Genomic DNA, 26,321 nt, shown 5'->3' with positions numbered 1-26,321 from the left:
TGTCTTGCTAAAAACTGTCTATCAAACATCTGCTTTAGTTTGTGCGTGTTTGTTGATCGGAGTTAGCTCATGATTGTGTTCTGGTTGATTTGTGCATCTTCACGATATTTTCCTTTTGTTTGTGACTGTGTTTTATATGAATTTGTGTTTTGTATACGTTTCGAAGCACTTGTAGATTCATGTATCCCGGTATTCGAGAAAACAGTGTAAAAGAACTTCGCCATCACTTGTTTGTGGTGCATTTTGTTTTGCTTTTTTTTGTTAAATTATACGACGACCCTTGCTAGTTAAACGGTGTTGAGCATTTTATTCACTTAAAACTATTGAAAGTATTTTATGAGGTCCGGGCCCGGTGCCACGTTTAATTTTGAAATTGCTACAAAACACAATTTCAACTTGAAAAGTATTTTGGTAATCCAAGTATCCTTACACTTTCCCAAATCAAGCTGGTTGCTATAGCAATCAATGCTATGTAATGGAAACATCTGTTCGGTACTTTATGTTAAAAGTAAATACGGTTAGCTATTTTTGTTCATGTTCCATATTTGTGGACAAACTGAAAATCCTAAACATCCGTGACAAGTTAGTGACCTCAAATCGAGAACAAGGCGCATCAGGATCGATAATGAAGACGCTAATTCCGTTCTTCTATTGTGGGACTGTTGGTTGGGATTTTTTTCCTAATTCAGCAGCAGACTGCCGATTGCATAGAAAACTTGCATGCAAATTGAACTTGATACGACCTTACGCCTTACAAGTTGCTAAATTTTATATATTATAGACAGATAGATTGATAGATATAGATAAAGATAGAAGATAGAATAGATAGATAGAAGAAAATATTCAACCTTCTGATGAGTAAGACATTACTCGTTCTAAGTACTTGAAGGCAAAAATTTCGACGGGTTTTGGTAAGCGTTCTTGAGAGGTGTCTGAGAGCTACATAACGGATAACCCTCTTTAAAAATAATTTCCATTATCGCGGTACGGATGTAATTTTTGATAACTATTTTGAAGCACTCTTGAAATCAGTGATATGACAAATGTGTTCTTACAGACACTGTTCGGATACATATGTTGCGGAGCAATTGTTGCCAGAGAATGGGTGGCTACCCCTTCTCACACGATCAACTAAACTAATACGTGGAGCCGGTGCTGGTACGAATATGCTCAATTTTGAAGACAAACGATACCAAGTGATTTTCCAACATAACAAGATACCACACGACTGGTGGCGCTCGAGGATGGTTAACAATTCTTAAACAATTCTTTGAATAATATTTTTCATAAACCGAGAAAGTAATAGTGATTTAATTCAGCACAAAACACAGTATAATTATTAAAAAAGAAAACGTGGTACAATACCATCTAAATATTGTAACTAATAAATAAAATAAAACTGTTGATGCAACATTATATTTCATTCTTATTCGGTTTCCTCAAATTATGCTATATTTACTACAAAAGTGGCTTATAAATGTACTCAATAAAAACATTTAAACATTGAAGGAAATAATTAGTACTGAAGGAAATTTACATACCCATGACATTCCAATAAAATTAATCTTTTTATGAATTGTAAATGTGTAAATTATATTTTGTTATTTCGATATTCTATAAAACTGTTATACATTGCGTATTACAGTACTAATCAGACGGTTCTTCTAATCAACAACAACAACTGTTGAGTCATTTCAGTTCAAATTTCTCCATTTTTTGATATTGGAAAAAGTATGAAATCCAATGAGTTAGGTGATTTGGAGGGATTGATCCAAGAGGACTTGACAGGGGACTTTCACAGATTGAAGTGTACCCCAAGAAAAGTGTATGTCTGAGGCCAAGCACGAAGCATTTGATCAACGCTTCATCATCACTCTCTTCATGCTGCGGATTGTCGTTGATCTTTGGCGCACGTTACTTTCGCAGTGCACAAGTAGTTTGGCGACAATTATGTATGAGCTTTGGATTTCAGTACTTGAAAGAATTAATGGAACGGCAACGTTTAGCCAGACTTATGAACCCTCTCGCAAAGGAAATCCACCGAGGTAGCGAGTTGCATTGGATCAGAAGAGCTTATTATTGATTATTCTGAAGCACCCTTATGAGTAATGATACAATTTCCAAATGTAAAATAAGTATAAATACTGACCGATCGGTGGACATCAAGTACAGAAATCGGCACAACGTTGTAAAACAACTATGAAGTCCTTTGTGGTTCTCGTACTTAGTGTGGCTTTAAGCCTCGGCAGCAGTTCGGGTAAGGTGATATTAAAACTGCAAGAGAGCTTGCTTACAAATCCATTCTTTACAGGTCTGCCTGCGGATGAGGCCATGGCGCGTTGGCGCGTCGTTGGCGGTGCTGATGCCGAGCCTGGTGCAGCTCCCTTCCAGGTGTCCCTGCAGACTCTTTTCGGCCACTCGTGCGGTGGAGCGATCGTTGCCAGCAAATGGGTGGCCACGGCTGCTCACTGCGTGTACGGATCAAAACCCAGTCAAATGACCGTGCTAGCTGGAACCAATCTGCTCAATAGTGGTGGTCAAAAGCACGAGGTGGAGGCGTTTTTCTACCACAGCCGCTATAACAAACCGACTTTCCACAACGACGTGGCGCTGGTGAAGGTGACGAAGGCCTTCGAGTTTAACGAGTTCGTGCAACCGATCGAATACTCCGAGCACGAGCTTCCGGATGACGCTACCGTCACTCTGACCGGATGGGGTCGACTTTCCGCTTGGGGTCCACTTCCGAACAAACTTCAAACGATCGACCTGAAGTATGTGAACTACAAAGAGTGCAAGCGTCTCCACGGTAACAGTGACGATGTGGATGTTGGCCATGTGTGCACATTCACTAAGGCGGGAGAAGGTGCATGCAATGTAAGTAAATGTGCCGAGGACATGGTTTTGCCATCAAATCCAATATCCTAAAATACGTGCATTGCAGGGAGACTCCGGTGGTCCGCTCGTTTACAAGGGCAAGTTGGTTGGACTCGTCAACTTTGCAGTACCGTGTGCCAAGGGCTACCCCGATGGATACGCCCGAGTGTCGTACTACCACGACTGGCTGCGTACCACGATGGCAAACAATGCCTAAACTACAACATTATTCACAACATGATCATCCAACCTATTCCCTTCCACTGATACGACATTATAGTCGTTAGATGTTTCTTTTGATGGCAATGTGAAATCTTTTCTGGTTCTTTGTGGTGATATCCTGTGGGAAATTCGTAAATAGGACAGCAGATTACCGGTAGATCGCAGAAGATTTTAATAAAAAGATAAAAAAAAAACGAATAGTCCCATTTGCTGAAGAGATAGTTCGTAAACTTTAAAAGACTTCATACCAAAAGAATGCCTACTAATCAAGCTATAATTTTACTAATTCGTAATCCCAACTTGAGTAACAGATACTACAAGTTGACTTCTAAGAATGATCATTGTCAAAGAAACTCCCAAGTCCCGTTGTAACTACGAACGGAATGGTCCAGAATGTAATCGGTTGTTTTTGATACGGTCCGGTCTCGGTTGGGACTCGAACTCACGCCGTCGAGCATGGACCGGCGTAACCATTGGACACCCACCCAAATCAGATCCACGTCTATGCTCAACCAAACTCAACCATGAAAACAATAGGAAAAGAGTTGATCAAACACTAAATAATCTCAAGCGAATAACCAAGACGATGGTATCAATGCCTCGATGGGAGTCACAGGAAAATATTCAGCAATGACAAACACATGGAAGATCGAACATTTGACGGCGTCCAAAACATCACCAACAACAACATCCAAGCGGAAAATACCAGCCAAGGTTGTCGAATCCGGAAACATATAGGAAATAAATCGTACGAGTGCTCGCATAAGCTGCTATGACAAGGACTTTGTATATGACAGAAGTAACCTGCTTAGCGTTGTTCGAGAGAAATATCCCAAAGAAGATTTACTGTTCCATGGGGTGAAACAATAGAGAGGACGTCAACTTGTCTACCCTTTTGCTTATAACATTTCCTTTGCGCTATTGAACCATATTCACCTTTTCCTGGTTCAAACGATACACCTGTTTCCAAATTCTTGCGCAAAATTACCTTACTTCTATCTTGGCTTAGTTGCCCAAGACGACGATGACATACATCAATTTCTGGTTTGTTGCATATTTTTGCAGTATGGCTATCCACTTTGAGTATCAATTCAAACATATTTCCTTCTACTGGTGCTGTAGCGATAATTTCACCATTCATCTTGATCACAGCATGCTTTTTGAGGAACAAAACCTCTGCTCCAGCATCTGTCAACTTGTGTACCGATATTAAATTCTCTCGAAGTTCTTTCACATACATCACACCTCGCATGTTCAGTGATGTACCTTTGTTACTGATTCCGTTGATTTCGCCTACTTCATTTGCTATTATTTCTGTAATATTTTTAGCTACACTCAGAAATACTGGTGACGACACTTCTTTATCACTTCGAGAAATATCTTTCTATTCATCAAATGGTCACTCGCTCCGGAGTCCAATTTGAATCTGATAAAGTTCTTTCCTTTCGACTTAGTAGGCAAATCTTTTTCAATCATAAAGCTGTAACCATTATGCCAAGAAGAAGTATGACTTTCCTTCTTTCGGCAATCCTTTTTCATGTGTCCTACTTGACCACAATTGTAACATTTTCCGCTACATTTTCCAGCACGTTTGCTTCTAAACCATTTTTTTTACAACCGCCGTTGGTTTAACTTCGTCCACATCTATCTGAACGTTTATTTTCTTCCGCTAGCAGGCGTTGCTTCACTATATCCAAATTGAGATCCTCTTCTTTTAAATTTTCGAGGGCCGTAACTAGGGGGTCGTATGAGTCTGGCGGACTCAAAAATAGCTGAGACACTAGATCGCATTGTTCTGAATTAGCACCGGTCGTTTTAAGTTGCCTGACTAGGTCATCAAAGGTCAATAAATGAGACCGCATCGACGTTTCCTCCTTCATGCGCAGACGTCCAAGCTGGTTTCGCAAGAGCGTTTGACTAGCCACAGATTTTCTAGCAAATGTATCACTCAATCTTGACCACATCTCCTTTGCGGTGCTCTGGTCCTGGACCACTTCCAGTACTTCATCCGCGAGGAAACCGACGATGTATTTTTTGGCTTTACGATCCGCTTCGGTGAACGATTTCGCACAAGCCTCCTCTGATGGGACATCTTCGGTGAGTGTTCGTAGTACACCAGCCGCATCCAAAAACATTTTCACTCGGAAACTCCAGTTTCCAAACCCAGGTTCACCGGAATACTGTGGAATCCTGTGCGCAGCTTCCTTTGGGGTGCCCATAACCTATTGTAATTAAGGAATCAGGTTTATTACAAATGCTTCGGGTTGACTGGTTGCTCAACGACTAACTAACATATTTGAGGCGCTATCTAGACTACTTCGATACTTTATATGCGCTATCTAGACTACTTCGATACTTTACATGCGCTATCTAGCCTACTTCGATATCAGTTTTGGTAAGCGTTCTTGAGAAGTGTCTGAGAGCTGCATAGCGGATAACCCTTTTTGAAAAAAGTTTCCATTATCACGGTACGGATGTGATTTTTTATAACTATTTTGAAGCACTCTTGAAATCAGTGATAAGGCAAATGTAAAATAAGTATAAATACTGCCAGAATGGTGGACAGAAGCAGTATAAAATAGCCCAACGTTGACGATACAGTATGAGGTCCTTTATGGTTGTGGTATTAAGTGTGGCTTTAAGCCTCGGCACCAGTTCGGGTAAGACGATATTAAAATAGCAAGAGAAATATTGATCACTTCCATCCGTTTCGGATCCTTGTAGCTCAGCCAAGGTTGACTGAGGATGAGGCCATGGCGCGTTGGCGCGTCGTTGGCGGTGCTGATGCCGAACCAGGTGCAGCTCCCTTCCAGGTGTCCCTGCAGACTGGTTCCGGTCACTCGTGTGGTGGTGCGATCGTTGCCAGCAAATGGGTGGCCACGGCTGCTCACTGCGTGTACGGGTCAAAACCCAGTCAAGTGACCGTGCTAGCTGGAACCAATTTGCTCGATTCTGGCGGTCAACGGTACGAGGTGGAGGCGTTTTTCTATCACAGTCGCTATAACAAACCGACTTTCCACAACGACGTGGCGCTGGTGAAGCTGAAGAAGGCTTTCGAGTTTAACGAATTCGTGCAACCGATCGAATACTCCGAGCACGAGCTTCCGGATGACGCTACCGTCACTCTGACCGGATGGGGTCTGCTTACTGCGTGGGGACAACAACCGAACAAACTACAAACGATCGACCTGAAGTATGTGAACTACGAAGAGTGCAAGCTCTACAATAACAGCGGCGATGTGGATATTGGCCATGTGTGCACATTCACGAAGCTGGGAGAAGGTACATGCAGTGTAAGTAAACGTTGCGAAGACATGGTTTTGCCATCAAATCCAATATCCTAAAATATCTCTTTCGTGCAATGTAGGGAGACTCCGGTGGTCCGCTCGTGTACAAGGGCAAGTTGGTTGGACTCGTCAATTTTGGAGTACCGTGTGCCATGGGCTACCCCGATGCCTACGCCCGAGTGTCGTACTACCACGACTGGCTGCGTACCACGATGGCAAACAATGCTTAAACTACAACATTATTCACAACATGGTCATTCAACCTATTCCCTTCCACTGATACGACATTATACGCGTTAGATGTTTCTTTTGATGGCAATGTGAAATCTTTTCTGGTTCTTTGTGGTGATATCCTGTGGGAAATTCGTAAATAGAATAGTTGATCACCGATAGAGTGATTTCGCAGGAAAAAATTCGAAATTCGCAGAGAATTTTAATAAAAAGATAAACGTTTGGATAAAAAAAGGATCCAAAATGTTATTATTCACATAGGAGAATAAACTATTAACGATCAACAATTATAAGATTAAAAAGAACGGTTTGTTCTTTGCTGGGCTGTGAAATGTTACATACTTTAGTATAACAACTATGTTTGGACACAAGCCATCAACTAAAATTAGCTCGTTCTTTAGAAACGAATGCCTACGAGTCCGGCTATAATTTTACTAAGTCATAAGCCCATCTTGAGTAACAGATACTACAAGTTGACTTCTAAGAATGATCAGGATCAAAGTTAGGTAATGTTGGATGAAAAACTCCCTAGTCCCGGTGCTACTACCAGCGGACTACGTCAACAGAATGGACCAACATGTAGTTGGATACTTTAAAAAAATCCGGTCCAGTATCGGTTGGGACTCGAACTCACACCGTCGAGTATGGATCGGTTGCCTGACCGGCATCATCGTTCAGCTGTCCTGCCTTATCAGATCCATGTCCTTGATCGACCAGATCCTACCATGTCAAATTTGGAAAGGAGTTGATCAAACACCAAATAATCCCGATCTACAAATATACGAACCAATAACCAAGACGCTAGAGGCATTGCCTCGATAGGAGCCACAGGAAAATACACAGCAATGAATCACTTGTTCCAAGTACTTAAAGGCAAAATTTTCAACGGGTTGTTTTGGTAAGCGTTCTTGAGAGGTGTCTGAGAGCTGCATAACGACTAAACCTCTTTAAAAATAGTTTCTATTATCGCGGTACGGATGTGATTTTTGTCAACTTGTTTGAAGCACTCTTCAAATCAGTGATAAGGCAAATGTATCCTTGCAGACACTTGTCGGTTACATGTGTTGCGGAGCAATTGTTGATTCAATCATATAATTAATTTTTGTTCGGTTACCTGAAATTATGTTATATTTACTCCAAAAGTGGTTAATAAATTTACTCAATAAAAACAATTAAACATTGAAGGAAATAATTAGTACTGAAGGAAATTAACATACCCATGACATCCAATAAAATTAATCTTTTTATGAAATGTAAATGTGTAAATTATATTTTGTTAATTTGATATTCTATAAAACAGTTAAACATTACATATTACAGTACTAATTAGACGGTTCTTCTAATCAACAACAACAACCGTTGACTCATTTCAGCTCAAATTTCTCCACTTTTTGATAACGGAACAACAAAGTATGAAATCCAATGAGTTAGGTGATTTGGAGGGATTGATCCAAGAGTACTTGACAGGGGACTTTCACAGATTGAAGTGTACCCCAAGAAAAGTGTATGTCTGAGGCCATGCTCGAAGCATTTGATCAAAGCTACACCCTCACTCTCTTCATGCTGCGGATTGTCGTTGATCTTTGGCGCACGTTACTTTCGCAGTGCACAAGTACTTTGGAGGCAATTATGTATGAGCTTTGGATTTCAGTACTTGAAAGAATCAATGGAACGGCAATGTTTACGCGGTCTTATGAACCCTCCCACAAAGGAAATCCACCGAGGCAGCGAGTTGCATGGGAACTGTGACTGTACCTGTGACTAGTGTTGGGTAAAGTAACACTTTTCGATGAGCCGCTGTGTGGTACCACACACAATTTACTGTGCTGTGCATTTGTGCTAGTGTCATACAGTCATACAGTGTCTCTACTTAGTAAGCAACACCTTTTCGATTCAAAATGTTCAGTGTGGTCAAAATATTCGGTTCAAAAATGGTGTGCAGAGTGTGGTAACTATGCGCGTACAAATAATCACAAAAGGATGCAAAAGTATCCCAGAATTGAACAATACAAAATAAGTATACATTTTCTAAGGAATAACACGGATAAGGTGCATAATTTTGCTTGATATTATGCATGCTCGATAAGGGCTGTAGCTTAACCTTAATATATAATCGATAAGCAATTAGAGCCAGCGTTTAAAACAAGAACACTGAACCTTATAAGAAATCATTAGTTGTTAAAAGTTGATCTATTCGAAAATCCTGCTTTTGGAATTTTAGATTTTTTTCGTTTTTATTTCAAGTATATTTGTGCCTATTGGGCTTCAATTGTAGCCTTTTTTTCGTATGGTGGCAGTTTTTTTTTATACAAATAATAATGTTTCGATTATGTGATAACGATGTTCAAAATTCTAAAGACTGGACGATTTATTCCAATCCTATGGTAGTTATGGAATTGGTACACCAAGGAACCAAAGAACGGTTCATACAAATCATTGGTATAACGTTATGGCTGTATTATTTAGTAAAACTTTACTGTGGTACCACAATTTTTTTCTGTGTCATGTGTAGTGCCACACTTTACTGTGCAGTGTGTGTTGGCTAGCACAGTAGCGCACGACCCAACACTACCTGTGACCTATCTTCACTATCGCGGTTCAGAAGAGCTTATAATTGATTATTCTGAAGCACCCTCATGAGTAATGATACAGTTTTCAAATTTAAAATAAGTATAAATACTGACCGATCGGTGGACATCAAGTACAGAAATCGGCACAACGTTGTAAAACAACTATGAAGTCCTTTGAGGTTCTCGTACTTGGTGTGGCTTTAAGCCTCGGCAGCAGTTCGGGTAAGGAGATATTAAAATTGCAAAAGAGCTTGCGTACAAATTCATTCTTTACAGGTCAGCCTGCTGATGAGGCCATGGCGCGTTGGCGCGTCGTTGGCGGTGCTGATGCCGAACCTGGTGCAGCTCCCTTCCAAGTGTCGCTGCAGACTCTTTTCGGCCACTCGTGCGGTGGTGCGATCGTTGCCAGCAAATGGGTGGCCACGGCTGCTCACTGCGTGTACGGGTCAAAACCCAGTCAAATGACCGTGCTTGCTGGAACCAATCTGCTCAATAGTGGTGGTCAAAAGCACGAGGTGGAGGCGTTTTTCTACCACAGCCGCTATAACAAACCGACTTTCCACAACGACGTGGCGCTGGTGAAGGTGAAGAAGGCCTTCGAGTTTAACGAGTTCGTGCAACCGGTCGAATACTCCGAGCACGAGCTTCCGGACAACGCTACCGTCACTCTGACCGGATGGGGTCGACTTTCCGCTTGGGGTTCACTTCCGAACAAGCTTCAAACGATCGACCTGAAGTATGTGAACTACGAAGAGTGCAAGCGCCTCCACGGCAACAGCGGAGATGTGGATGTTGGACATGTGTGCACATTCACTAAGGCGGGAGAAGGTGCATGCAATGTAAGTAATCGTGCTGAGGACATGGTTTTGCCTTCAAATCCAATATCCTAAAATATCTCTTTCGTGCATTGCAGGGAGACTCCGGTGGTCCGCTCGTTTACAAGGGCAAGTTGGTTGGACTGGTTAACTTTGGAGTACCGTGTGCCATGGGCTACCCCGATGCCTACGCCCGAGTGTCGTACTACCACGACTGGCTGCGTACCACGATGGCAAACAATGCTTAAACTACAACATTATTCACAACATGGTCATCCAACCTATTCCCTTCCACTGATACGACATTATACGCGTTAGATGTTTCTTTTGCTGGCAATGTGAAATCTTTTCTGGTTCTTTGTGGTGAAATCCTGTGGCAAATTCGTAAATAGGACAGTTGATCACCGGTAGATCGCAGAGGATTTTAATAAAAAGATAAAAAAAACAAAATGCAAAATGTAATTATTCACGAAACAGAACGAACTATTAATCGATCAACAATTTTAAGAATAAAACTAACGGCTAGTCCTTTGCTGGGCTGTGAAATGTTACATGCTTTAGTATAACAACTATGTTTGGACACAAGCCATCAACTAACATTAGCTCGTTCTTTAGAAACGAATAGTCCCATTTGCTGAAGAGATAGTTCGTAAACTTTAAGAGACTTCATACCAAAATAATGCATACCAATCCATCTATAATTTTACTAATTCGTATACCCATGAGTACCAGATACCATGAGCTGACTTCTAGGAATGATCATCGAATGAAATATCCCAAAGAAGATTTACACTGTTCCATGGGGTGAAACAATAGAGAGGGTCCCTAAAACGTCGAGATTTGTTACGGCCTGCAAATTACCCTCACTCTCAAATCGACCCTGACTGCCTTTGAAGTTCACCTGGGCTGAACCGATAAACAGGTGAGCCAAAACCGTCCGCGAGCTAGCAATAGAAAATATGAATGGGGCATTGTGAAGCAAGAAAAAAACTTATCTGAAAATAACATCATCATCAAATAAAACTCATTCAACCTTCTGATGAGTAAGACATCACTCGTTCTAAGTACTTGTAGGCAAAATTTTCAACAGGTTTTGGTATGCTTTCTTGAGAGGTGTCTGAGAGCTGCATAACGGATAACCCTCTTCAAAACTAGTTTCCGTTATCGCGGTACGGATGTGATTTTTTGATAACTATTTTGAAGCACTCTTGAAATCAGCGATAAGGCAAATGTAAAATAAGTATAAATACTGCCAGAATGGTGGACAGAAGCAGTATAAAGTAGCACAACGTTGACGACACAGCATGAGATCCTTTGTGGTTGTGGTATTAAGTGTGGCTTTAAGCCTCGGCAGCAGTTCGGGTAAGGTGATATTAAAACTGCAAGATAGCTTGCGTACAAATCCATTCTTTACAGGTCAGCCTGCGGATGAGGCCATGGCGCGATGGCGCGTCGTTGGCGGTGCTGATGCCAAACCAGGTGCAGCTCCCTTCCAGGTGTCCCTTCAGACTGGTTCCGGTCACTCGTGTGGTGGTGCGATCGTTGCCAGCAAATGGGTGGCCACAGCTGCTCACTGTGTTTTTGTATTAGAACCTCGTCAAATGATCGTTCTAGCTGGAACGAATCTGCTCGATTATGGTGGCCAACGGTACGAGGTGGAGGCGTTTTTCTATCACAGTCGATTCAACAAACCAGTTTATCACAACGACGTGGCGCTGGTAAAGCTGAAGAAGGCCTTCGAGTTTAACGAGTTCGTGCAACCGATCGAATACTCCGAGCACGAGCTTCCGGACAACGCTACCGTCACTCTGACCGGATGGGGTCTTCTCTCCTCGTGGGGACCACTTCCAAACAAGCTTCAAACGATCGACCTAAACTATGTGAACTACGAAGAGTGTAAGCGTCTGCATAACAACAGTCCCGATGTAGATGTTGGCCATGTGTGCACATTCACTAAGGCGGGACAAGGTGCATGCAATGTAAGTAATCAAGCGGATGACAGGAAAGAATTGTAACAAAGCAGTCAATATCCTTTTGTTATTCTTATTTCAGGGAGACTCCGGTGGTCCGCTCGTGTACAAGGGCAAGTTAGTTGGCCTCGTCAACTGGGGTGTGCCATGTGGCGAAGGCTACCCTGATGCCCATGCCCGAGTGTCGTACTACCACGACTGGCTGCGTACCACGATGGCTAATAACTCTTAGAAAGCCCCTCTGTTTGTGTCGCGAAGTAATCTGATTTTGCTTTTTTTTTTTTATTTAGTTTCGCTGCATACATTTTCAGTTCAATAAAGGCAACGTACAATTCCTGTATTCTACTGTACCTAAACTATACATGTTTTTTTGTTTCATTTTCTGAGAATATGTCTTGATCTCGGTAAGATACTTGAATCGTTGACGAGCTCTTTAATTAAAATATATTCCTGCAAATTGGACACGTTGATTTGTTACTCGTACTAAACCAGCGGTAAAGACAGGGACCGTGGAACTTTTTCTTGCACGTTTTGCAGGAAAGCTTCGGCAGCTGGCACGTGTCCTGGTGGATCACACTGTAGCACACGTAACATTCCTCCACACCTTCAAACTTGCGATCAAGATTGCGCTTCCACAACGACAATCCGTCTCCGATGGATCCGTTCTGAGGAGTGGAAATAAAGTTAGTCACCCTAAAAGGCTATGCATTTCGATGCCGACGAACCTACCTGATGGGTGAGGAAAATGGAGAGTTGCATGACAACCTGGCGGGACTGTAAACGGCCACCGATTTGCTTGCCTCCTTCCACCGTGACGGCGCCGAGCGGGAAATTGTTCGGTAGCGTTATGTGCAGCTCCATCTTGGCCTCGTCGATCGAATAGACAGCCGTCACCTGGCGCATGGCCGAGTGTACCTTGATCTGCATATTGTCCTGCCGATCTTTGCGCTCTACTAAGGCCTGGAATTCTTCCTGGCATAGCAGTCCGGACACACAGTTAGCCGTTATCTTGCTCACAATCGTCGAGTGTCGATGGTTCAGACCGTTAAACCATCGACGCACGATCACCGGTAGATGGCGCAACGTTTGCGTGTATAGATGACAGGCGTAGCGATCCAGCTTCACATTTGGATCTAAGTAGCCATAGCGAATGGAGTTTAATAAAATTAAAGAAAATCGTAGTTAACATTGACTTGTGCCATTTGAAACAAGGTATGTTGTGGGAGATCATGGAAAATTCTTGTCAACAAACTAATTCTGTCGATGTCGACGAGCGGTTTTCTCAAAATTTACCGGTGACATCTTTGGAGGATGAAGTAAAAACAGGTACGAAGGAAAGAATTGCTAAACGAAAGCGCGAAACACATAAAAAACGACAAGAAGCCCATCGTCAGGGGCCGACCGTACAAAAGTTGATTCTACCAAGCCCTCCACGGTACAAGCAATGCCAACACAGCGGAAATTTCATTCTGGATCGCGAGATGCTCCAACCATCCGATCATATAAATATTTTAGCAAAACGAACCGAGAGGGTAAGACAAAACTGATCATTTGATGTTTCAATAAGTCTCTCATGCCTGGACAACTTATACAGATGGAACCGAAGCGAGCGCACTACATCGTCCGGAAGCTACCAGGGGTAACGAACCGTGTTAAGGTACTTGCGAAGCCTAGTCCTACCCATGTCAAGGCAACACTGGAACGTTATTCATCCCAACTATCCACGAAACAAAAGCATCAGTTGGAACATCTTTTGGAGCCTCAACTTTTCGTGACCATCTCGGAGTCAATCGCGTACGCCAGGCAGCAACGTCAGGATGACGCCTTATGGCGGCGGCATCGGGCAAAGCAGGAAAAAACCTTGCTTAGGAAACTGTACCGTATGGAAAGGTTGCTTCTGAGAGATACAATGCAACGGCTAGCTGCGGCTACAAGGGATTATTACCTTAACGGCCCTACGGTGGCCCTCGAGGAGGATGCACAACGCATTGCCCAAGCGCTTTATGGTTGTTTGTGCCGATTTGTAGATTTCTCAAACAATGATTGCAGCCAAGACGGAAACATAACAGAGCAGTTTTATATGGAATTGGCTGAAAAAATAGGTCATTGGATTTGGCGTCTAATGGCAGCCACGGGAATGTCACTGGAAACCGCGGGCGCTTCGACCGCAAGTGTTGTTTCAGTTAATTCCAGTGCCTTCGAATTGTCACCGAACAGTACAACCACTACTGCCACTGTTGCAGATGAATATGAGAAATTTTCACAAGAACTTGTCAATGATACACTACAAGGAGCGGTGGAATGGGTGGAAAATGGAAGCGACAACCAAGAATCATCACTCAACGAAGACGAAGAAGACACAACACACCAGGACACTGTTTGGGATACGAAATCAGAAACAGTAATAAAACTTCGCGTATCATCGCGCACTATTTCGGAGGATACAACACAACCGTTTGAGGAAGGCATGGACACAGCCATAGAACGTATGCCTGAGGCAGATTCAGAATTAGATGAAATTGAGCAAGAAGATGAACATCCCGAACCGGATCCGAAAGCAATGGTTTGATGTGTGACTTACTTTTAATTTGATTCCACTCCAAGCTGGAAAACATCGTCTGACCGTAAACGGCGCACGAATCGGGATTGCGTAGAATTTCCTGTGGCATTAGCTTAAACAGTACAGGTAATAGAAGCTGGAATAAAAATTTTATGTAATCAATACCAAAACTTGCTGAATAAGAACGTCGGTTCCCCATCACAATACTCACTTGTTCAAATTTGTTACGCGATATCCAGGAAGCATAGATGGACCGCAACTCGGACGGGGCTTTGGCACAGATACCGAGAATACAGTCCCACAGTAGCAGAAACGACATGCAACGGGATCTCGCTTCTTGCAGTCGATCATCGTCAACCGTTTTAACGACCGCTCCATCTACCTCCGTCGCTTTGTAGCTGAAATCGGCCACGAATTCACCCAGAACGTTCTCAAACTGATCGAGCTCCGGCTTGAACCGCTGCAGCAGATGCCAACTGTCTTCCGGTTCTTCGCCGCTCTTTTGGTGCTGCTCGGACGACTCGTTACGCTTCTGCAACTGATCAAGATCGCGCTGGATCAAACCGATCGCTAGGGACCGAAGTATTGTAGTGGCGGCAAAACGGACGCGCTTGTTCCAGTGCTGAATATTTACGAGAGCAAACGCTAGCAGATCATCGAGCGACGTTTTTCCGTCTATTTTATTGGCCTGAAAAAACAAAACCGTAAAGATTGCGAATAAGGCAAAGCCAGGCGAGACTATTCTCTTCAAATTGTTGTTTTTGACCACATGCTTACCTTTAAAACAAAACTTAAGTCCACAGATTCAACGTAGGGACTGATGGTATCGATGAAGTATTGGTCTATTTTTCTTTTACAATCTGAAAAAAACCAATTCGGAATGATTAAAGTTACCCCATTTAGAGTCCACATAACGCGACGAACACATACCTATTTCATTAACAATGCCGACATATGCCCTCAGTAGCACCAGGTTCACATCCTTCGCAAATACATTGTCCCACTCTTCGATAACGTTGCTCAACAGTTCCGAAGAGCTTCGCTTTCGCTCTTCACCGAAATACAGCGTCAATCCGTTGAACAACCGGAATATCGAGGCGATGAAGAGAGAAATCTACGGTAACAAATAACAATACCCAAATCCAACAATTGTAATGCGATTACTTTCATCACGTTAACTTATTGCTCGTGCTTACATTGTGCGAACGGAAGTTGTTAAAGCTCTTCGAAACGGTAAGTGTCCACGAACTGAGCGCAATACGAATAAAATCCCATTTGCTGATATCCAACTCGGAGGGGAAATAACGCAGCACAATCGTAAGAACATTTGCCACCTCGGCGTCAAGGAAGATTTTGTTTTCGTCCGCATTATTAAGATCGCTAAAAAAGTATAGGATTCAAACACGTGTTAAGACCTTAAATGTTCTTAAGATGTTTTAAAGTTAAATTATACAAGTGGGTTTAACAAGGCAAAGGCTTACCAATTGTAGAGCAACATTTTGTTGGTCGTCTGGCGCGAGATCAGCTCGTGCAGCACGATCAAACAGTTGCCGATAATTTTACGATCGTTCAGTTCGTTGTAGTTCGACGAGAAATGATTTTCTATTAGGCAGCGCGCCGAACAAAGCTTCACCAGTATGTCGAAATAGTTTTCGAACAGATTCGGTCCGATCGGGAGACACTTTTGATCCATTTTGGCCGCCAAACTCTACAAAAACCCACATGAAAAAGAACATCAGTTTTTTTTTTTAAAGTACCATTAGGGCGATTGATCGCACTTCATAGATAAATACTAACCTGCAGAATGTTTATGTACGCCATAAGATCCTCACTGTTATTGCTTGCGGTAGTTGATGCATCCTCGTACAATAGCACCGGTCCACTATCTTTCTCCGCGTACTGATCAACCACGAGCAGCGTGCCAAGACTCTTCGCCCAAAGCATACCGTGTTCGTTCGAAAGGGCAAACAACCTTCGTTTTATTTCCCCCAGTACACCCGGGGGAGCATTCGTTAGCAAAAGGGACAGCTTTTCCTGCACAGCAATTATCAAGCATTCCACCATTGGTTCCAACTACGGAAGAGAAACGGTTAAATTAAAGTGGTATTGATAAATTTTGGAAATCGCGTCCAATTCTCACCTGCTCCGTATTGTATAGAATAGTTTCCCCCACGGTGGCCAGGTATATCACAGACAGTACTTTTTCGTAAACGAATTCGGACCAACTGCGTAAGATAAGCATCTCATCACTTGCGTCTTCGTCGTCGTCGTCGCACACATCCATTTCCTCACAATCGTTCGATTTGTCTTGTTCCATCTTATCTTTCACTGCCAACACTGGCTTTGCTTTCACCTTACAGGACAGTTTAACCACGACACTCAGCGTATGGACTGCTCGAACCAGCGAGCTTTTCATTTTGCTGCTAAACTCTTCGTTCGTCATCGTTAGAGTGGGAGATTTCGTTCGATTGGTGGTGAGTTTTCCAAGCAGCAGTTCGATGTACTCCGCCAGTTGTGCCGTCGCTTCCGCTTGGGCCATCTCTTCGGTCGCACTTTTGGCAGATAGTTCCTTCCACATCCCGATGAGCTGCTTGCATCGTTCCTGTTCATTGCGTTTATTCGCCTCCGTCGAACAGGCGAGCAGTTTCGCTGTAACTTCGGCAAGCTTTTCCACCAGCTCTAGAGTGTTCGCACCGTCCCCGCCCGTGGTGGCCAGCTCGCGCAAACGTTTGTCCATCTCGCTGACGCACCGTTCGATTAACGGGCCATCCAACTCAATATCTTCCCCGCCGAGCGCATCCTGCCAGGCTGTCGTCGCTTCCCACAGTGTATCATCCGAAAGGTGATCGGATACCACATTTTGCACAGTGAATTCAAACAGCGTACAGAACAGCATCCGATGTAGCTCGGTCAATCGAGCATCAGAGCAGATGACGGGCATTATCTGAGCCAGAAAGCTGATGCATCCATCGTGCAGCTCTTCCTTGGATGGGTCGCCCAGAGGGGCTGCCACGGTATCGAGTATCTTTCGGCACGTTTGCTCGTCGATCAGTATTTCGCCGCTGCTGGTCACGAAGAAACACTTTTGAAGTAGAATCATATTGTCCTTCGTGTCCCCGGTGGCCACACTGTGCGCACAGTTGACGATGTTGTTGGTCACTTCCGGCTGCGAAAGGAACTGCTTTATGTTGGGCTCCTGACACAGCGGATGGCTGAGGGCACGCATAATGATCCAGCTTTGCACTGTCTTATTTGCCATCTGAAAGAGATTTAATTCCAAAATTTTAAAACATACCTACACAAATTTGGTTTTAATAAAGATTACGTAACATGCCGTCAAACTAGTCAAAATCAGTCATAAAAATTTGAGTTGTTGCTTAATTAATTAAAATTTAAATTTCCATACATCTCAAACCCAATCGTAATTGTTATATGAACGTTTATAAGTATGATATATCGTAAAAAAAAATATGTTAGCACAAATTTCATAAACATCGTGTACGCATTTCCCAAACCCTTTATCGGTATACCGAAGTGACCCCAGGCGTATTTGGAAAGTCTGGCTTACGAAGGTAAGAAAAGAAACAGTCCTGAACATAAACCATGCTCTTCGACCTATATTCAAAGTTCTCGCCATGACATTTAATTATTTTTCCCCCAACGGCCTTAGAGGTCACTGCACGGCTGGCGGAACGCCAATCACATTGAAGTTTTATTTTTCACCTGTTAGATCAACTTTAACATTTTGATGCCAGGATTCCCGTGCGTCGCGTGCGGCTCTGCAAAGTTTTTGCAAATAAACAAACCAAGCAAATTGCCTACACAAACGGTGGAACCAATGAAGGGGGGGCAAAACAAACGAAACGGGACAAAAGGGCATTGATTTATGTTCGTGCCATTTCAACGATGGAAATGGTTATACTATTGACTATAAGGTGAATGCATGTCATTGCTCGCAACCCACAATATGAGTACGCTAAAAGTTGTAGAAGTGTTTGGAGATTAGTTACAGTTTGACTAAACTTGAAACTTGTTATCTTATCTAACACAACTTTTTCAGAGTATGAAGTGACTGTAAGTACGACAAACCAAAGTATTTCTAATCTTTCAACCAAGTTGAATAAAATGTTTAACCTCAAGTGTAAGTATGAGAAACATAGCAAAACATATCCAATGCAATGTAATGATAATTTCACATTTTTTCACGAATAAGCTTGCCGACCCCTGAAACAATTGAACGGACAACTGAATGCGTATCAAAAGACACGGTTGTCTCGCGTCGTCACGCGATCGTAAATATCCTCAAACAAACGCCAAAAAAATGCGCAGACACGATTCTTTTGGACTTTTGTTTTTTCCATTAGTGATTGGTTTTGAAAAAAGGCAAGAATGCGCATTTCGATTAAGTGTTGAAGAAAATTGTGTCAGAAAGAAGCGACTGGATAGCCGCAGCATGCCATGATTAGATGTATATGTACATATGGTGAGTGTAAACTTAAATAAAGAGACGGAAGAAGTCAAACGGCTTAAACCCCATTTTAAATTATCCTACTACTATTCCAATGTCAGTTAAAAAGAAATTAAAATATAAGAAGATATAATCAAATGAATGAACAACTTGAAACCACATACCTTTATCCATTTGTTCAGCAAAGCGATGCGCTCCGATGCGTCAAGATATTTGTACAGAATCATAATCAGCTCAACGATGTATTCCGACTGTAGTTTCCCGTCCTGCAACCACCGGGCGAAGGTTTCGAAGAGCGTTTTGATGTTTTCGCTTCCGTCCGCCAGAAAGACGAACAGCTCGTGGCACTGGAACGCTCGGATCAAAAACTCCAGCTGCAAAATATATCCTTCGTCGCGCTCGACGCTAATTTTGGCAATGTACAACTGACAGATGCGGTAAACGAGCAGTTGCAGTTGGTTTTCGAAGCGGCTCGCGTGGTCACCGGTCGTAAGTGGACAGCTGCCGGCACCGTCGACCGCATCGTGGCTTTCCACCACCGGCGCCGCAAATTTGACACGCTTGTGGGAGGTTCGCTTAAGGTTTTGCACCAGATCCACGTGCGAATCGGTGATGGTGGATGCGTTTTCTTTGTTGTTGACACTCTCCTTCACCACGCCGTACAGCCGTTCCCAGAAGGTCACCAGTAGCCGTTCGTAAAGTTTGTGCGTCCCACTGTGCTGACACCAGTGGTCCAGTAGGTTGGCCATGTTTTGAAACACGTACTTGCCGCAGGCCGCTTCACTCGTTATGCACCAAGCAATCACCCCTATCAGGTGGTGCTCGAGCAGATTGAGACAAAATTCCGTCCGCTCGTTCTCCGCCATCGCTTCGTCCCGCTGCACCTGCAGGACCACGTACTGGAATGCCTCATAGTATGCCTGTGAGACGGCCGAGACATCCGCACGGCTCGACTGTACCACCTTTAGGCCTTCGTTCATGCTCTCGAAGAACAACCCGTAAAACTTTGCCAACCGGTCCGCACCGAGCACTTCGCGCGTAAATCCCGACACCAGTGGGAGCATGTGCGGGTAAACGCAGGCAGCGTTACCATCTCCGCCACTCTTCAGTAGCTTCCATAGTTTTGGAAACACCGCCTTGTCGAAGTTCAGGTGCGTATGCCAGCCGGGCAAGTTCGCCTGTATCATCACGATCGAGCTCCAAACGTGCGAAACGACGGTTGGGTCGCTTTCGTCCAAGAACTGGAACACACTGGTCGTTACCTGGGCCTGATGTTGTTCCACCAGAAAGACCGCGTGTTGAAGCAAGGCCGAGATGACCTCGAACCAGGCGGACCGAATGGCGGCCGTTTTGTGCTTGTGGTACGTCCAGAATTTGGGACTCTCGAGCAGTTTAGTATTTTTTTCCGCTGATTTTTTCAGGTTTTCAGCTGGAATTTTGCCAAGGTAAAGGGCGTACCCTCGAAGGCTCGAAATGAGCACACGCTGGTATTTGTTTTCACATTCTTCCGGCGTATGAGACCTGTCGGTGGGCAGACAAAACCAAGAACAAACGATAGAAGGACACTGTTCGATTCAACGCCCGTTGCGCGTCAGGATACTCACTTGGGATTGCTCAAGGTGATGGCCGTATGGACGGTAAGGTTCTTCGTGTAGTAATCGAGTATTTCATTTTCACAATACACAAACACCTCGTTTACCTTCCCCGGCGGGAAGGCACTGTTGAACGACTGCGATGCAACACTGGCCGCCGGGGCATACGTATCGTACTGCGACGAAATCCAGGCCGGTGCCAGCTGACGCAGGAACGGGGCAATGTTCTTCCCGGCACGTGCCACTATTGCTGCCTGCGCCTGCTGGGCCGTCTCGCGAACGCGATGTTCCGCATCCGTCGAAAGGTTGACGAACAGACGGGGCCAAAACGGTAGCACCGCTTTCACCACTTCCAGCTCGGCACTATTGATCAGCTCGGTGAACTCGAGCAGGGCTTTCGTTTTCGTGACCGGATCCTTTTTCAGCATCTTACGCAGCACTATCTGGAGCGTGTCGTCCAGGTTGGGATCCATCGTTTCGTCGCCAGCGCCGGCATCGATCTGCACAAATCCTGGCACGACCGGCATGCTGGTGCTGTCCAGTGCGGAAAACCCGAACAGGGTCGGCACGGAGGTACCGAGCAGTTCCGCACTGCGTCCGCTGCTCGATGGCTGATTGGTGGGGAGCGAAAGCAAGGGGAGGAAGGTTATATCGATGCATCATCACAGCAGTGGCAGGCCGTCGAGATGGCGTGGATTGTGAAATTGATATGTTGTATCACCGAGATACTACGACCACGTCGGCAAGGGTAGCTGATGTGGAAAAATCACTTACCTTTGTGTTATTTTTCGTTCGCTTCCCACCCATGATGTTAGTAGTTGATTATGTGAAGTATCAAGTCTATCACGACAAAACGTTTCACTAGAATATCCGTAATTCCGTTTCGAAAACAACACGTCTGAAGAAGCGCGACTAGAAACCTCAACAGACTCGTAGCTAGTGTTGTCAGAATCGCACCTGGACTACTTGAGCTCTTGACAGATGCTATCGGATTGGATCCCATTTGACAGAATCGGATCAGATTTGATTCGGCTGGGGACTTGTTCAAACTGCTCTGGATCCGAAATTTTTCTAAATTTTGTAACAAAGTCCAAATACATAGAATAATATTTGTATTGAAAAAACTTGCTTGCTTCAAAATGTCATCTTCTTCTTCTTCTTCTTGGCGTAACGACCTCTTGGTCATGCCTGCCCCGTTAAGGGCTTACGAGACTTGTTTCCCTGTTGTACGTGGATAGTCAGTCCTCTCGTACAGGGGAGGGTCCGGTCTCGGTTGGGATTCGAACCCACGCCTTCGAGGTGGTGAGCCCCGGCGCTCATGGGCCGATTTTCTAACCGGCGCTACCGCTCGGCTGTCGCGGACCCTCAAAATGTCATAAAAATTTCATAAACTACTTGACATATTTACTTACCTCAAAGATTATGAGATTTGGAGAACAGTTAAAATATGAAAAATGCAGTTCAAGTGTCTTGCATTCTTGTTCATGCACACCAAAATTTGCAAATAAGCAAACTGCAAATAGAAAGACTTATTGCATTGATCCCTTGGGCAAGAGATTGAGTCATACATTCCGATCCAGAGCTCCATTTTCCATCACCAAACGCACGTCAAAAAAATAGCTGTCAAACGTACTATACACCGAAAGGTTCGCGATCAAACGAAAAGCACGTTGTTCCGTTGTTTGTAAACCGCCGGTGGTACTCGTTGTCGATAAAGAAATGGCAAAATTACTTGCATTTTACAACCTTTGTCCGATTAACAACATAGAAGACTTTCTCGGTTTGTCGCGGGATGTAGACCCCGGTTGTGTTATCAATACGCTCGGTCGTAATATTATTCTGGTGGTAAAGGTACGGGTTTACTCGAACGTAAACAACGGCTTCTAATGTGTTCTAATTGCCTCGTTTCGGATAATTCTTTTCTTCCCCTACTTGCAGTTAAGCAACCAACGGCAAATCCGCAGCTGGACGGTGTTGGACCGGCTTAGCAGCAAGGTGGTGTATGATTTCAAATCCGAGCGCTATGTGGCCGTGTTCGGTGGTCGCTCCTTGCGCTGCTGGGATCGTGATCGACCCGATCTGAACACGGTGAAGAAAATCAAACTCTACCGTACGGTGCAGGATTTGTTCACGCTGCCTAGCGGTGAAACGCTAGTGCTGTACAACGATGGCACGTGTGAGTCTCTTGAGAGTGCTCTGGTAACAAGAAAACAGGATAAAACAAACCCGGATGCCATCGCTCGGAAGGGAAACGTTAATCCGCAAACGCACTCCATACGTGATGTTCAGCTGCTTACGCTCGAGGATGGCACATCGTTGATAACTTATTTTGTCAGGCGGGAGGAAGACGGATTCACAGAGTTAAACTATGCGCTACTGAACAAGAGTGACTTGAAAGTCCATAAAACATTTGAAAAGGTTAATCTTGTACGGAGTGGCAGTGAGACGAAGCTTGTCGGATGCTGCATCGTTGACGGAAGCGGTGGTCCATCGTTGTTGAGTGTTTGTAAGTGTTGTTGAATTACAACTTGTCCACTGTGATGCATGAATTACAACCTTTTTCCTATTCCCACTGCCACAGGGTCCGATAGCCGCATCTTCTACCTTCAGCTCAGCCTTGGACAATCGCCCAAGCGACAGGAGGGGGTGGGAAACTTCATCGAGATGGTACACTCCATCGATGTCACGCAACCTCTCTCGGTGGCAAGCATCGGTAAGGATTACATTGCCATGTATGCCGGAAACACGAGCAAGGACGGGGCCACACTGGCGTTGTTCAACGTGCAGGTCAAGGTGTTCCAGGCGAAGCAGTACTTCAAGGTTTATTTCCGTTCGTCCCGCTTCTGGGTGATTGAGAGCAACATCCTGCTAGCGTTCGGCCAAACGTTGGCTGTTGTGCCGTATAAAATCAGCAACCAGCAGCTGGCGGACATGATCGGCAGCCAGTGCACATCGTTCGATCCCACTTACACGATCGATGACGAAAGTTTGAACGAGGAGGGCGAGTTTTTGGACGTGTATAGCTACGGTGGAACGTTGCCATCGATTGCGGAACAAAGCTCCGGGGAACAGGCGGTCGAAGATGAGGATGAAGCAGAGGAAAAACCGCCGCTCTACAAACAGTTCCGCAGTGAGCGAGAATTTGAAGAAACACTACGAAAAGCGTATCAAATTTCAACGCTTCCGATTGATATCATTACCGATAATACGCTACCGGATGATATGGTGCAGTTGAAGTTATTCAACAACGCTGACCCTACCCTCGGTCCGCTGGTGTTTAACCGAACGTTTGAAATAATCGCCGAAGAGCTGGAATGCAGCGGATGCTCGGAGCAGGAAATATGCAACCGGTTGGTTCCGTGGTTGGTACAGGCAAATTTGCCCAACGATCTAGCCAAATGTCTCAAACGGTACTCGGTCGTTTCGGAGAAAACGATCGTACAGGCACTGAATTACGCTATGAGTTTGCCGGACGAATTGCTGGAGGAATCGCAGAACGGAGATTCTACGGATGATTCATCCCCTGTGAACGGAGAGAATACGAAGGAGGATCCCTTGCCCAACCAGAACGTGTTTGTCGATGCACAGTTTGCGCATCCATCGCACCGGGACTTGCTGAATATCGTACTCTCGTGTAGCTTCAACCGAACGGCAATGGTTCCGTTTGTGCGCACCGAACTGGACTTTCCCCAAGTGATGCGATTGCTGCAACATCTCGAGCACCTGCTGGTGGATCCGATGGCAACGCTCAGTGAAACTCTGCACACTGCCGACACATTCGATAGCGATGAGAAAACGGTCGAGTGGATAATAGTACTGTTGGATGCACACTACCAGCAGTTTGTGCTGGCCAAAGAATCAGAAACCCAGGAACAACTCAAGCGGATGTTGCGTATCGTTGACGAGCATATCGACGGGTTAAAGCAGTTGAAATCCCTCGCCCCGTCGCTGGAGCGGTTCATCGTGAGTAAAGGGCAGGGTAAGAGCAGTGGCCTTAATCAGTTCTACAGTATCGAAACGATACAGTTGTACTGAAAGAAAGCGGAATGTTTATTTTAGGTCGCATAATAAAAAGAGCATAATTATATGCGCGTGTAAGTCCCCAAAACAGCAGTTGGGTCTTTACTAGTGTATTTACATGATGATACATTTAAAAAACAACTCCGCTATGAGACATCAACACTTAATAGGAAAACCTCACAATCCTTTTCGGATCCACTCGACGGTGGCATTTTACAGGGAAGGAGAAATACTTCTACTTCTTCGCCCCAGCCGCCACAGATGCCTCGTAGTCAGCGCGAGCCTTCTCGTTGTATTCCTTGTGCCAGTCGAGGTTCATCTGCGAAACCGATTCTCCGCGCTCCTGCGCCTTCTTGCCACTGATCACCATTATGATGCAGCCGATGGCGGTAGCAATCATCATGTAGTTGGCCACTTTGATTCGCACCTGATTTCGAACGCGTTCCATCTTTTCCTGGCTGGACAGCAAAACGTGCAAAATGATGAAAATTTCTATTTTTCGCTTCCCTTATCATCGTCCATCTTACCTGATGAAGTTCGGCACCTCTTCGATCGATTTGTATCGTTTCGTGAATACTAGCATCCGCTTTTCCAGCGCATTTGGTGAGTGAGTGTGGGAACTGATGTGCGTTCCATTGCCACTTCCGGAAGATGCGGCCGAGGGGGCCTTTGGTGGTTCAGGCTTCGGTTCCAGCTTGTTCGAGCAGTAGGTCCGGGCGCTACGTGATCGCAGCAGCGTCAGCATACGCGAGTGATGCTGCACGCCCGTTGTGCTACGTGCAATTTCGCATGCTGCTGTACGCAAGAAATTCATCCTATCGTCACAAGAGAAAGGGAGAATGGAAGAGAAGGGAAATCATAAACCGGTTAATGTCGGAGGAAACGCACGAGCAAACGATTGGAAGTCGAAGAAAGTGCAAACATCGTACATGCCGGTGCATAAGAAACGGTCTACGTTTCAAGATCAAATAGATGTGCCTGTGCCAAGAAATTATCACTAACAAGATTACACAATACAAACCACTTACGCGCAAGAATTTACGAAAATATTTATTTCTCCAAAGACACACTTTACTGCTAGCACTTCACAGACGGATCCTTTTCTCTCGAAATCGTGTTCGATTCTGCGGTGATACCTTTCGGTGCGATCCTGTTTTTATACGAAAATTGCAAATTAAAGCTCCTTGAGAACGCAGAGAAAAGTAGTTCCCCGCAGTTCAATACACAAAACAGCCGCAAAGTGTTGGGTAGTGGGTGGTGGGAGGTGTTGAAAGTGATAGATCAAAACAAAAACAAGCCTTGCAATGGAGTGAAGGTAGACTAAAATGCGAAAATGACGTTTGGATCGTTGAAGTCAAGGTGTATAAATATAGATCTAATTTATACACCTTGGTTGAAGTTTGATATGACCACCAGAGACAAATTCAATTTGGCAGTTACAGTTGTTCAATTCATAATATGTGTGCACAACTAATAACCATTACTTATTATACCAGGAGAGTTTACCTATTATCTCACAAACAGATTTTCAAATTTTTCTTTTCGGGAATGCAGTGAATCTGCTAAATTATTTCGTTCAACTCTTAAAAACAGTGCTCCTCACGTTGGTGGTGGTATTACGGTTTATCTCGAACACATTGTTTTTCAGACGATAGGGAACTAATCGGTCGAAAATTTTTTTATGCCGAATCCCAAAATATCATATATCGCGC

General features: G+C 44.3%; 7 protein-coding genes across 7 annotated transcripts; 5 read left to right on the top strand and 2 right to left on the bottom strand.

Annotated features, from left to right (window-relative positions):
- Window positions 1-2,199: 2,199 nt before the first annotated feature.
- On the top strand, window positions 2,200-3,091 carry LOC131263324 (chymotrypsin-2-like). Its single transcript, XM_058265506.1, has 3 exons — window positions 2,200-2,257; window positions 2,312-2,874; window positions 2,942-3,091. The coding sequence occupies exons 1-3, from the start codon at window positions 2,200-2,202 to the stop codon at window positions 3,089-3,091; spliced, it is 771 nt and encodes a 256-aa protein (XP_058121489.1).
- Window positions 3,092-5,680: 2,589 nt separating this feature from the next.
- On the top strand, window positions 5,681-6,613 carry LOC131263534 (chymotrypsin-1-like). Its single transcript, XM_058265744.1, has 3 exons — window positions 5,681-5,756; window positions 5,821-6,389; window positions 6,464-6,613. The coding sequence occupies exons 1-3, from the start codon at window positions 5,699-5,701 to the stop codon at window positions 6,611-6,613; spliced, it is 777 nt and encodes a 258-aa protein (XP_058121727.1). The 5' UTR covers window positions 5,681-5,698.
- Window positions 6,614-9,348: 2,735 nt separating this feature from the next.
- LOC131263009 (chymotrypsin-2-like) lies at window positions 9,349-10,411 on the top strand. Its single transcript, XM_058265131.1, has 3 exons — window positions 9,349-9,406; window positions 9,461-10,023; window positions 10,098-10,411. Exons 1-3 carry the CDS (start codon window positions 9,349-9,351, stop codon window positions 10,245-10,247), a joined length of 771 nt encoding a protein of 256 aa, XP_058121114.1. The 3' UTR covers window positions 10,248-10,411.
- Window positions 10,412-11,300: 889 nt separating this feature from the next.
- LOC131266405 (chymotrypsin-2-like) lies at window positions 11,301-12,323 on the top strand. Its single transcript, XM_058268914.1, has 3 exons — window positions 11,301-11,361; window positions 11,416-11,978; window positions 12,052-12,323. The coding sequence occupies exons 1-3, from the start codon at window positions 11,304-11,306 to the stop codon at window positions 12,199-12,201; spliced, it is 771 nt and encodes a 256-aa protein (XP_058124897.1). The 5' UTR covers window positions 11,301-11,303; the 3' UTR covers window positions 12,202-12,323.
- LOC131266404 (E3 ubiquitin-protein ligase listerin) lies at window positions 12,274-21,470 on the bottom strand. Its single transcript, XM_058268912.1, has 13 exons — window positions 21,364-21,470; window positions 20,602-21,200; window positions 19,162-20,518; window positions 16,670-17,788; window positions 16,327-16,602; window positions 16,011-16,237; window positions 15,726-15,909; window positions 15,460-15,643; window positions 15,307-15,389; window positions 14,741-15,217; window positions 14,551-14,665; window positions 12,699-13,102; window positions 12,274-12,634 (listed from the first exon to the last, which is right to left on the bottom strand). Exons 1-13 carry the CDS (start codon window positions 21,394-21,396, stop codon window positions 12,407-12,409), a joined length of 5,286 nt encoding a protein of 1,761 aa, XP_058124895.1. The 5' UTR covers window positions 21,397-21,470; the 3' UTR covers window positions 12,274-12,406.
- Window positions 21,471-22,247: 777 nt separating this feature from the next.
- LOC131267284 (uncharacterized) lies at window positions 22,248-24,682 on the top strand. The gene is made up of 3 exons (XM_058270125.1): window positions 22,248-22,440; window positions 22,528-23,095; window positions 23,171-24,682. The coding sequence occupies exons 1-3, from the start codon at window positions 22,309-22,311 to the stop codon at window positions 24,622-24,624; spliced, it is 2,154 nt and encodes a 717-aa protein (XP_058126108.1). The 5' UTR covers window positions 22,248-22,308; the 3' UTR covers window positions 24,625-24,682.
- Window positions 24,631-25,862, bottom strand: LOC131267285 (UPF0389 protein CG9231). The gene is made up of 3 exons (XM_058270126.1): window positions 25,638-25,862; window positions 25,137-25,424; window positions 24,631-25,067 (listed from the first exon to the last, which is right to left on the bottom strand). The coding sequence occupies exons 2-3, from the start codon at window positions 25,421-25,423 to the stop codon at window positions 24,845-24,847; spliced, it is 510 nt and encodes a 169-aa protein (XP_058126109.1). The 5' UTR covers window position 25,424; window positions 25,638-25,862; the 3' UTR covers window positions 24,631-24,844.
- Between the last annotated feature and the right edge of the window lie 459 nt (window positions 25,863-26,321).

Source organism: Anopheles coustani, chromosome 2 (genome assembly GCF_943734705.1).
Source record: "Anopheles coustani chromosome 2, idAnoCousDA_361_x.2, whole genome shotgun sequence".
Taxonomy (NCBI): Eukaryota; Metazoa; Arthropoda; class Insecta; order Diptera; family Culicidae; genus Anopheles; species Anopheles coustani.
This window is presented reverse-complemented; position numbering and strand designations above follow the sequence as displayed.